Source organism: Mustelus asterias, chromosome 19 (genome assembly GCF_964213995.1).
Source record: "Mustelus asterias chromosome 19, sMusAst1.hap1.1, whole genome shotgun sequence".
NCBI lineage: Eukaryota > Metazoa > Chordata > Chondrichthyes > Carcharhiniformes > Triakidae > Mustelus > Mustelus asterias.
Genome location: NC_135819.1, coordinates 39516731 through 39528180, shown reverse-complemented (window position 1 = coordinate 39528180; position 11450 = coordinate 39516731). Strand labels below are relative to the sequence as shown.

At 42.1% G+C, this 11450-nt stretch overlaps 1 protein-coding gene across 1 annotated transcript; it reads left to right on the top strand.

The window, feature by feature from the left end:
* The first annotated feature begins 4578 nt into the window (after positions 1–4578).
* Positions 4579–10663, top strand: LOC144507894 (troponin I, slow skeletal muscle-like). The gene is made up of 7 exons (XM_078235369.1): positions 4579–4619; positions 7375–7416; positions 7511–7642; positions 9228–9317; positions 9418–9594; positions 10155–10246; positions 10371–10663. The coding sequence occupies exons 3-7, from the start codon at positions 7517–7519 to the stop codon at positions 10372–10374; spliced, it is 489 nt and encodes a 162-aa protein (XP_078091495.1). The 5' UTR covers positions 4579–4619; positions 7375–7416; positions 7511–7516; the 3' UTR covers positions 10375–10663.
* Positions 10664–11450: the final 787 nt, after the last annotated feature.

Genomic DNA, 11450 nt, shown 5'->3' with positions numbered 1-11450 from the left:
CCTGAGCACTTTTACACAACAATCTCCTATTGAATCATAGATAGAATCATAGAATCCTACAGTGCAGAAGGAGGCCATTTGGCCCATCGAGTCTGCACCGACCACAATCCCAACCAAGCCCGCTCCCCATAATCCCATGCATTTACCCTAGCTAGTCGCCCTGACCGTAAGGAGCAATTTAGCATGGCCAATCACCTAACCCACAGATCTTTGGATTGTGGGATGAAACCGGAGCACCTGGAGGAAACCCACGCAGACACGGGGAGAGTGTGCAAACTCCACACAGACAGTGACCCAAGCTGTGAATTGAACCCAGGTCCCTGGCGCTGTGACGCAGCAGTGCGAACCACTGTGCCACCGTGCCATCCCTATGTAACAATGGACAAGTACAGCCATGACATCTTGCTCATGCCATTGCTTGATGCATTTTCAAGCTGTGCAGTACGTGTCCAAAAGCACAAGTATGGAGATCTGGAACTCAGTTCCGAGAGCTTGGGCTGTCATGGTCCAGAATTATAACCCTGTGACTGAATATTACTTCAGAAATACAAATTTCTATTCAAAAAATGTTACATATTTCAGAGCATAACAATGATGTTGTAAGTTCTGAGACTAACTAGTTAGCAATAAAAGAGTAATTATATACAGGAGTTATGAGGATGAACTTTCTCAGAGCATACCCCATTATCCCATCAACACTTTTTCTAAAGTTCAGGAGGAATCTTGAACTTAAGACAATGGAGGGAAGCTCCACATAAATTCACTCCATTGGCTACATTTTAAAGAGCAGCTTTGATAGTGTTATGCTTGCTACCTTTCTATTTTTCCCTCAAAATTGAGGCCTCGTTTTGCATAGAACTGGTTGGGTGCTACTAAGGCATTGTTCAGATATGATACTAAATACCTTCATTAGCTCAGTGACTGTCAATTAATTATAAATTGACAGTCCTGAATCAATGAAGGCATTTAATGAAGGTAATTGAAAAACTGGCAGTTTTTCAATATAGAGGAAAAGGATGGGGAAAGGGAGAATGAAGAAAACACTTCAATGCACAAATTCAATCAATACTGTGTCTTGAATTAAAGGTGCTTTTATATTCATACTTAGAGGTTTCAAGCCTGTGTTATGTACAGCTGGTTTCAAGTCAAATGTGTAGGCACTTCAATATTATGTGACATTCATGCTAATGCTGACAGGCACTCCAAGCATGAATTTCATGCAACCATCTACAAGTGATAATGTCAGGTGCTTTTATACTGCACTGGATCTACTCTAATGCTACCCCGTTCATAAAGTGCAGCATTTATGTAAAACTAAAAAAGGCCAATGATATTATAAAACACTTTAAAGCCGCTAGGGAACAAGATAAAAGGAAACAAAGGCAAGGCTGAAAAGTGATAAAAGTTTATTTATTAATGTCACTAATAGGCTTACACTGCAATGAAGTTGCTGTGAAAATCCCCTAGTTGCCACCTGTTCGGGTACACTGAGGGAGAATTAAGCATAGCCAATGCACCTAACCAGCACGGCTTTCAGACTGTGGGAGGAAACCCATGCAAACACAGGGAGAATGTGCAAACTGTGACCCAAGCCAGGAATCGAACCCGGGTCCCTGGTGCTGTGAGGCAGCAGTGCTAACCACTGTGCCACCGTGCTGCCCTTGATTAAAGGGATTAGAATGAAGAGGATTTGACAATAATTAAGAGAAAATAACAAAGTTCTGCTTTTCAGGAAAATGAACCTATCTAAGGAATGTTGTACCATTATACAATGGAGGATGACAGTTCAGCAAATGAAAATATGAAGAACCATAGCATGAAAAACTGCCCATGGTCTAAGATGAGAAGAAAGAAAGTTGGAAATATTGTTGTCATTATTTCATCTTATTGCTATGTTTTTTTCCCCCAATTCCTGACATTGAAATGTGAAAGGTGTACTTTAACAATGAATTTGTTTTGATACATATGCTTCTACCTAATTGTGACTGGGAGCAGGTATAACATCTTTTGTTGCTGTTACAGGTCTAGACCCCTAACTCCAAAATGTCTGATCAGTAAGTTTTATTATTTCTTCTTTCATAGATTTCTTTCTAAGATTGTTAGCTAGAAGTTAAACATTTGCAATCTTTAAATTGAATACTAGTGGCTGTACTGTTTATGTTATTTCACCAGGGTAGCATCATTGAAAATGAAATGTTTGCTATTCCTAAATACAAACCCTACTGTCACAAAAATTGTGCGTTATTTTGTTTAAAATGACATATCGTTCTGCGCCTGCCTCTGTACCTGAAAGTCTGAAAAAGGAATCTGCCAAACTTGGCAGATAATATAGTCCCATAAATTAGTGCCCCGTATTTTACTAAACGGTTTTTATCTGATAATATGGGGTCAGTTCATTTAAATATTTTGTGGTGCACCCCCTGCTGATGTATTGTGAGTCAAGGTCATGTCACAAGGAACCAGCAATTGTTTAATAGCTGCTGCTTGTCCTTCAAACACTGGTATTTTTTTTAAAATGAATGATTTGGGGCAGAACAACCCCTTGTTGGTCCTTGAAGACCAAAAGCATAGTTAAATCAATATAAAGAGTGGTTCTATTGGAATAAATGATTCATACAAGGAAATATCACTTGACTGAAGAACCATTCCAAGAGTGCTGTTTTCCTGTTGTACTGCTCATAGAAACTGAGCCTCAGTAAGTTTTGCTCCCAATTCACTTTATGCTAGCTAAGCACATTGGTCACATGCAGAACATGTCAGACACGGAGAAGGCCTTGCTTGAAGCACCACAATCCATTGTTGCATGAGAGTGATTCCCGTCTAAATCTTTGGCCTGAATTTTTGAACACATCCTGCCAACTCCAGCAGCCCCAATGCCAATTCTAATGAGCATTGATTGGCATAAGGTGGGATTTCAACCCCCATGCGAGAAAATATTCTGCCTCGGAGAACTTCCAGATAGGTTAACAGCCCTCAAATCCCTCCAGGCACAGCGATGTAATGGCCAGAAGGGGCACTGCCAGAAGCTGCTTGGAACAAAGCCCCAAGGCCCAGAGAACAGATAAGTGGCAAAGGTCCCAGGGTGGGAAGGGGAGGGAACAACTGGGGGGGGTTGTCACCAGGGGGCAATTGGGATCTCAGGGATAGGCCAGGGGGAGGATCGGGAGGGAGATTTGGAGGTTACCAGGGTTTGAGGGGAGGGCAGCCCGGTCAGAAGCCGCCTTCTGATGGAGGTGACCCTCACCCCATCCCACTCAATATCAAACTTTGTTGTTTTCTCACTTTGTGTCTGCCAGTCTACAAATTGAAGTTGGATGTGAAAAAGTCCCTAAGTGGCCAGTTAAGGGCTTTAATTGGGGCAAGGGCGGGTTTCTTCTCTGAGGTCCTATCCGCCCCAGTGTAAAATTTCTACCAAGTCAGAACAGGCTGGAACCTGGAGGGAATCTCGTCCATGCAATTTCCTGCTCCCCCACCCACCCCAGCCTCAGAACCCTGTGGAGGGTGGGCGGGATGGGTGTGTAAAATTATAGCCTTTGGTTTACTATAAAGATTGTGAACTCATGCGTCCAACACAGGTCTGTCCCGAAAGAACTGTTGAGAATAAATCCACAACATTTTTAAAAAGGCAAAAGCTATAAGATAACATTTTTAAATTTTAACCCACTGGAAGTGCACTCATTCTCCTTACCTTGAAAGGTGCAGATAAAACTGTGTAGTATTTGATTTACTCCATTTCACAGTTTCTGAATCACAATTTTTGAACAATGCAATAAAATTATCAACAGAAATAATAGAATTGCATTTAAACTCAATATGTATGGCATGCGACTGTTTTTTAATTGCTATGATATTCTCTCTGACATTTTCTCTCTTTCTCTTTTTCAGGGAAGAGGTAAGCATTTTAACAAACCTGCCATTGTGTTTCTGTGGCAATTGTATTTCTAATTGTTCATTTTTGTTGCTTATAATTTAAAATTTGGACTAGTTTTGACAGTTCTCCTAAAATTAAAAATTGAACCATTAAAATTCGGGATAGTTTTGACAGTTGTCCTCAAATTAAAATTAGTACCTTTAAAATTTAAAATTTGGACTAGTTTTGATAATTCTTCTGAAATTAAATTTTGTAACATTAAAAATTAAAATGTGGACTAGTTTTGACAGTTCTCCTGAAATTAAAATTTGTAACATTAAAATTTAAAATTTGGACTAGTTTTGATTTTTCTCCTAAAATTAAAAATTGAACCATTAAAATTCAGAATAGTTTTGACAGTTGTCCTCAAATTAAAATTAGTACCATTAAAATTAAAAATTTGGACTAATTTTGACAGTTCTCCTGAAATAAAAATTTGAACCATTAAAATTTGGAATAATTTTGTCAGTTCTCTAACAATTAAAGTTTACATTTGTACCCTTAAAATTTTAAAAATTGTACTGGTTTTGAGGCTTTTCTAACAATTGGATCTATAATATTTCCACAGATTGAGGAAGAAATTATTGAGGAAGCAGAAGAGATTGAAGAAGTAATTGAGCCTGAACCAGAACCACCGAAACCAGCACCTCCTCCTAGAGCTGCTCCAGCGCCAAGATTTCAAGCGAATCAGAAGGAGGCAAATGTTAAAGTACGCAGTCATCTTCCATGCACTTCCCCTCAACCAGATAGCTATTTCCATCCATACTCTCTTTCCTCAGTATTGTTATTCTGCAATATTTATGGGAATGAGTGAACACGTGTGGCTATTATGTGGGAGCCTTTGAATCGCATGGAAATTCTGAAAAATTATACCAATTATATCTGAACTTTATTGCAATTTGTGCTCCAGACAAGGGGTGGACTTTTACAGATCCTGCCGCCAGCTAGATTTTCTGGTCCCGCCGGTCACTGGACTTTTGAACAGCTCGCCAAATTTGACAGCCTTGTCCCCACCGCAATGGGGTCATAAAATTATACCCAATATTTCTCCAGGCAGCCCTGCTGGGACTGTGTAGCAGTATTCACACAGTGTAGTGGCACAGGACTACACTACACTGAATGAGGCTCGTCACCCTGTCTTTCAACCCATGAAGAATTGTCAGACTAGGGTTACATTTTGGGGTGAGAAGTACTTAAATATTTTTGACACCACTTGTCAAAATGGCTTACACAACACCAGTCTGCTTTTCTGCAAAGGAAATTGAGTTTCTGTCAGCAAAAGTTGTGAAATCTATTAAAATATAGTGTGCCGGATGGAACTTTAACTGATTGAGTTACTGGGAGTGGGAAGGGATGGGGTGCAGTAGCCTGCATGTCAGCATTTCCCAACATGCTGTGGGGTTTTCACTTCACAGTGTGCATGTGACACATCAACAGGTTCCCTTCCACTAGGAATCAGCCTGAATGGCAGGCTTAGTTTCTAGACTGGGTAGTTGGTGGGGAGGTGGCTGATGGCTCAGCAGCACTTTCACAAGTGCAATCAGCAATGGAAAACAACTGATGGCCTTGCCAGGAACATCCCAGGAAAGAATTGATAAGTTAGAGCCCCAATCAGGGGGGCCACGGAGTGAGGAGGTTGGTGGGGGAAGGAAGTGATTGGTGGGGGGATGGATGGGGAGTTGGTGGTCGGTGGGGGAAGGGGAAGATGTTTAGAGGAGGGAGGGATTGTTAGTGGGGGAAAGGGGGCATTGTGAAGGGGGTGAGCAGGGAGGTGGTCGGGGGAGGGGGGGAACAATGGTGAGATGGTCCAGATCTGGGGTTGAGGAGGTCTGGTCAGAAACCTAAGTTAATGGTGGGGAGGCCTCAATCCAGAGAGGTTGAAGGGTTCATGGGGTTTTGGATTGGAGTCTTCAGGGAAAGATCAGAGGTCAGAGGCCTCGGGCCGAGATGAAGGCTATTCTGAAGAGTCAGAGGATGTCTTTGCGGAGTGGTTACCCTGACAGGTACATGGCATCCAGCAGGTAACTGGAAATGCTTTTATGTCCAATAGTCCTTACTTCCCTGTAGCTGCTAGCTTTCCCAAAGTTAGCATAACCTGGCCACCCAGAGTTAAATTTAAAAGGGTACAAAAATGCACCCTTAAATTAAAAACATGCAATCTCATTATAATATTTACATTTCTAATCTCCTGAGAGAGAGGTGGCCACCTACCCCCTACCAAACCCCACTAAAATTGAATTGGGCAAACTACAGGTGGGATCAGGATTCAGATTTTCAATACTTTAACCTCTCATATAATCTGGTTTTGGGAGTTTAGAGCCTAAATATTATCATGGGTAAATGCCGGCTCCGTTTGGTGGTGTGAGGAGTGTGGGGGGGTTGGGGGAGGGAGAGAAATGTCGGCTCTGATCAAGGGGGTAGGAATGCTGGCTCTGATTACAGGTGCATGGGGGGAGAGGCCCTGAGTTCTCCGTGGTGGGGTGGGAGGAGGGAGGCGGTGGGGAGTTACTTTTTGCCTTGATCAGGGCGCCCTTTAAATGTGCTGCCCCGATCTTAGTGCAGCCAGGCTTTGCCGGCGAATTGAGGCCCTGCCCCACACATGATGGTATGAAACATGTTCAGCTGTTTTTCTGTGACAGGGTGCGGTAAGATCTGGGGAGAAACGTGCCATTTTTCTCACCGGAACCAACCACTCTGCCATTTTGTTGGTAAGATTCCCGCCCTATGGTGGGATTTTCCGGGTGCTCCGCAGCGTGTTTTCTGGCACTAGAGGAGGCTCATTAGTGACCACTAGCAGGATCTTCCTGTCTCGTCAATGCCTACACCATTTTGCGTGGCCGCCCCATTCCACTCTCAAGGAATCCTAAGCGTGTTTGGCCTTCGGTGGGACCGGAAGATCCTGCTGGCGGGAAGGGTTGGAAAATCCTGCCCAGAGATGCATTTCTAGGGAATCTAGATTAACGTATGAGGGAAAAAGGAATACAGAGAGAGAAATAAAGAGGAGTGGCAGGAGGTTCATGTGGAACATAAACACTAGCATGGGCTAGCTAGGCTGAAAGACCTCTATCTTTATAACTTTCTATTTTTAACATGCAACATTAATAATGTTAAATCAGTTCATTACCCAGCTCACAAGTAGGTAGGTGTGAATGAAGGCACTTTATATATTTTCATACTTTTACAGGCCACATTTTCTGATCACTAAGCTAGAAGTATTTTGTTGTGTCCACAGTTGTGTACTTGTGTCATAGAGAAATATGAGTAAATTCACCAAATGCTTACCCACAGCTAGAAGGAGAATATATATTCAAGAACCTGTACTTGATAGCTCTATCTTAATGTTATTCCCTTCAAGTATGGATCTTCATTGAGAAGATGTGATCCGATGTACATTATCCAATAATGGTAAAAGCTTAGCCCCACTTAAATGACTAATTCTTATTTGTTTTCATTCTCATTAACAGAGAAGTTGTAAGATCTCTGCATCACGTAAGCTCCACTTGAAGGTGAGATGAAATTGCTTTTCCCAGTTTATTATTCAGACAATATATTTGTCAGTGTTATTATGAGATTTTTGACTTAATAACAATGTTTACACAGATTCTCATGCTGGGCAAAGCCAAAGAAGATCTAGAAAGAGAAATAACTGACCGAAATGTGGAGAAGGAAAAATTCCTCGCAGAACGTGTACCTCCACTTAACTTCACTGGCCTTTCACTTACTGATTTGCAAGTAAGACTATGTTCTGTACTGTATCTTCATTTAAAGCAGAAATGCATAACACTTACAGCATTTTGCTCAACCTTTTCCTGGACCTTCAAATGCGCAATCATCTCGGTTTTTGACACCCTAAGGGGACTTGTGATTCCTGGGCAGAAATTGGTGGGAGCACTCAGGCTGTCTGTTTGGTACTTAGGGTGGGAGGCCCAGCCCATTTTAAAGGCGGGCCTTATTAACATGTTGCCAATGAGTTGCCCAAAGCACAGAGACAGCTTTGGGTCTTTAAAGATTAAATGGCCCTGAGGCTGCCAAACTGGCAAACAGGTAAATTGTGGAGAATTCATGGATCATAATGGGGAGGGAATCCCTGGACAGGAGTGGATAAAACCTTCTGCCCCACCATGCTGGACAAAGATCAGTTTTAAACTTACCTAATTGGATATCCGCCATCTTTTACTGAGTGGACGTGACCTCAGACTTTTGTATCTTTTTCCCGACGGAAGAAGGTGGAAGAGAGAATGTCCGGGGTGTGTGGGGTCCTTGACTATGACTATGATTTGAAACTCTCCACTTAGACAATCAAGATTATATCAGCCTCCTAATATCTTAAGACCCTTATTTACATTTATTCATGAGGTTCCTTTTCAAATCATAGTCAAGGACCCCATACACCCCGGACATTCTCTCTTCCACCTTCTTCCGTCGGGAAAAAGATACAAAAGTCTGAGGTCACGTACCAACCGACTCAAGAACAGCTTCTTCCCTGCTGCCATCAGACTTTTGAATGGATCTACCTCGCATTATGTTGATCTTTCTCTACATCCTAGCTATGACTGTAACACTGCATACTGCACTCTCTCCTTTCCTTCTCTATGAGTGTATGCTTTGTATAGCGCGCAAGAAACAATACTTTTCACTGTATATCTAATACATATGACAATAATAAATCAAATCAAATCAAATTAAAAATCAGGTGAATCCCTTAATTGCCCAAGTTGGCCATGTTAAAATGGCTACTGGGTGGGAAACTGGCGGTTAATGCACCATTTGGATTTTAACTCCTGCTCCCTTGTGTAGAGAAATTTAAATTTATTCTGTGCTATTTTTGACATAGATGAGCCCATGAATTATGATATATTGATGAGAGCATAAACCTTATTTTCAGTCAGAATGTTGAATAAAATAGTTATGGAAAGAAACTGAAAAGATTAAGGGGCGGCCTTTCAAGGTGATGAAGGACTATGATAAGACATAATAGTAATAGGTTGTTTCTGCTGACTGATGAGACAGTGTGGATGGCTCAACTTTAAGATAACCATAAAAGGAACAAAGCTTTCTTCACAGCGGGAGTGGTTAAAACGTGGAATTCTCTGTCATAAACTAATATTGAAGCAGCGTTCAAATTCTCACTAGGCAAGTTTTGACAGAGGTGAGTATACTCTGAGTTACACTTTTTTAGTGAATGTTTTAAAAGGGAATTGGACAATTGGTTGACAAATATAGATATTAAAGGTTACGGGATGTGTTCATGCAAGTGGGGTTAGACGAGGTGGCATAGGTAGGAATACTGACCGGTGCTAAACTATTCTTGTTGCAGAATTTATGCAAAGAGCTTCATCAGAGAATTGAGATTGTTGATGAAGAAAGATACGATTTTGAGTTCAAAGCTGGCAAGAACAACTATGAGGTACATGACAACTTTGGTAAATTTAAATCTCTGCATCCTTACATCGCAATACTATGGAAATTTCAGCTGTAATATTTCACACACATTCTACTGCCAACAGATTCATGATCTGTCCCTGAAAATTCTTGACCTGAGAGGGAAGTTTAAGCGACCCACTTTGCGTAGGGTGCGTGTATCTGCTGATGCTATGTTGCGTGCCTTGTTGGGATCCAAGCACAAAGTATCTATGGATCTGCGAGCTAACCTGAAGTCAGTCAAAAAGGATGATACAGAAAAGGTAATAATCAAATAATATCTCACACATTTCTGGATTTCCAGCTTAGTGTCCCAAGATGTGTTGGTTAGACGGATTAGCCATGGTAAATATATGGGGTTACAGGAATAGGGCAGGGGAGAGGGCCTGGGTGAGATATTCTGGGTGGGATTTTCCGGCTGCCTTCGCCCCAAGACCAGAAAATCCCGCCCGAGATCAACGGACCTTTGTATGGCCCGCCCCTGCCTGCAGCGATTCCCGTGGTGGGCAGGATGGGAAAATTCCACCCTCTGTCAGAGAGTCAGTGCGGACACAATGGGCCTAATGGCCTCTTCTGCACTGTCGAGATTCTTCCATGAAGTTTGCATGCTTTGTTTAATCTGACTTGTTGTAAGAATCCAGTCTTAATAAGACTGATGATCAGGTGGGGAGCACAACAAATTCATAATGTCCACTTAGCGCGGCCAAACTGAATGAACTTCTGCAGCTGCAAGGTTTTGCTCAGTCTTAAACATTTTCTTTATCCTGATCCTAAGCAATTCCCCTTATTCTGAATCCGTGATATTTTTCAAACATTCCCACAGGAACGTAACGTGGAGGTGAGCGACTGGCGTAAGAATGTGGAAGCCAAGTCGGGCATGGAGGGTAGGAAGAAGATGTTCGATGCTGCTAACCAGTGAGTGTCACCAGGTTCCAAACTCATTAAATGTTACAGATTCAACATCAAAAATGTGACTTAACCTAACTCAGATGGGAGAATATTTATTTATGTTGGACATCGACTTGTGCTTTTTTTACAGGTAATCCATGGGAGGCATTTCCACTTCTTTGAAAGTGAAGAGAATGAGCGTGTTTGCTGGTGACTTTACTTGCAGCTCTGCAGTGTACAGCATGCCACACCCTTACATTATAAAATATTTTAACAAATGGTTTCAATGCTCAAGCACCTCCTGAGATTCGTGCGCAGTATTAGACTTCCTATATTTTTGCTGATTGAAAGCACTGAATGTTAAGTTTTGACAGGGTATGTTATAAAATCACTTGCTGTCTTGTAACCAAAAACTGAGCAGTAAAATATTTACTTATAACTGGGTACTGTCATTGTCTCGTTTTTTTATTGTTCAACTTCTTATTTCTTAAATGTTTGCCATTCAGCTGTCAGCTACTTGCTCCAAAAGCTGTAGTCAATGGCTGGAATCATGTGTTGTTACCGACAGTGCAAAACAAGACAGATAGGCTCACTTTATTGTCCAGAATATCAGCTTCCCAACGGGGGGATAAAAGTAGCAAATTCGCAGCAGATTGAAGGCAGATAGAGTTTCCCGGTGACAGGCAGTGGGAACTTGGTAACAGTGGGAACTTGGTAAAGCATTAGCATGTCATGAACCCTCACCAAAACACAATATTTCCAGCTTAATGGTAGCTTTGCAATTAACTCTACAGTGAACGAGAAGCACATGCCTTCAAATTCACACCTGGTTAAAGGTGGCAGGCAGCAGACATGGTAGTCTTCCTGGGAGATTTGGACTGTATAGGACCTGCTATTATTGCATGGGGAGCAATTGGACTATGAGAGAGGAGGCTTTGATACGTTATGATTGGAGTGGTGGCCATGCATGGGGGATTGGGGTCTGGCTGACTGAGGGTGGGAGGCAAGGGGCCAGGGTGCTAACTCTGCAAGGGGGATCAAGGCATGGCTGACCAAGGGTTGTGCTGACCCTACAAGGTCGCGTGGGGGATAGAGAGAGGAAGCAGGGCCACATATCACAAGGTCAATATTGACAGATGGGGTGGGGGAGGGGATAGTGGCTGACGCATGATTGTGGGGAGATCCAAAATATAGAGGAAAGGTCAATGGTGAGGTCTGAGAGTCAAAAGTA

Excerpts from the sequence above, each read along its gene's own strand:
- LOC144507894 (XM_078235369.1), top strand. The coding sequence starts at position 7,517 with ATGCTGGGCAAAGCCAAAGAAGATCTAGAAAGAGAAATAACTGACCGA. Across the intron at positions 9,318-9,417 it reads CTGGCAAGAACAACTATGAG|ATTCATGATCTGTCCCTGAA; the intron begins GTACATGACAAC and ends TACTGCCAACAG. Across the intron at positions 9,595-10,154 it reads AAAAGGATGATACAGAAAAG|GAACGTAACGTGGAGGTGAG; the intron begins GTAATAATCAAA and ends ACATTCCCACAG.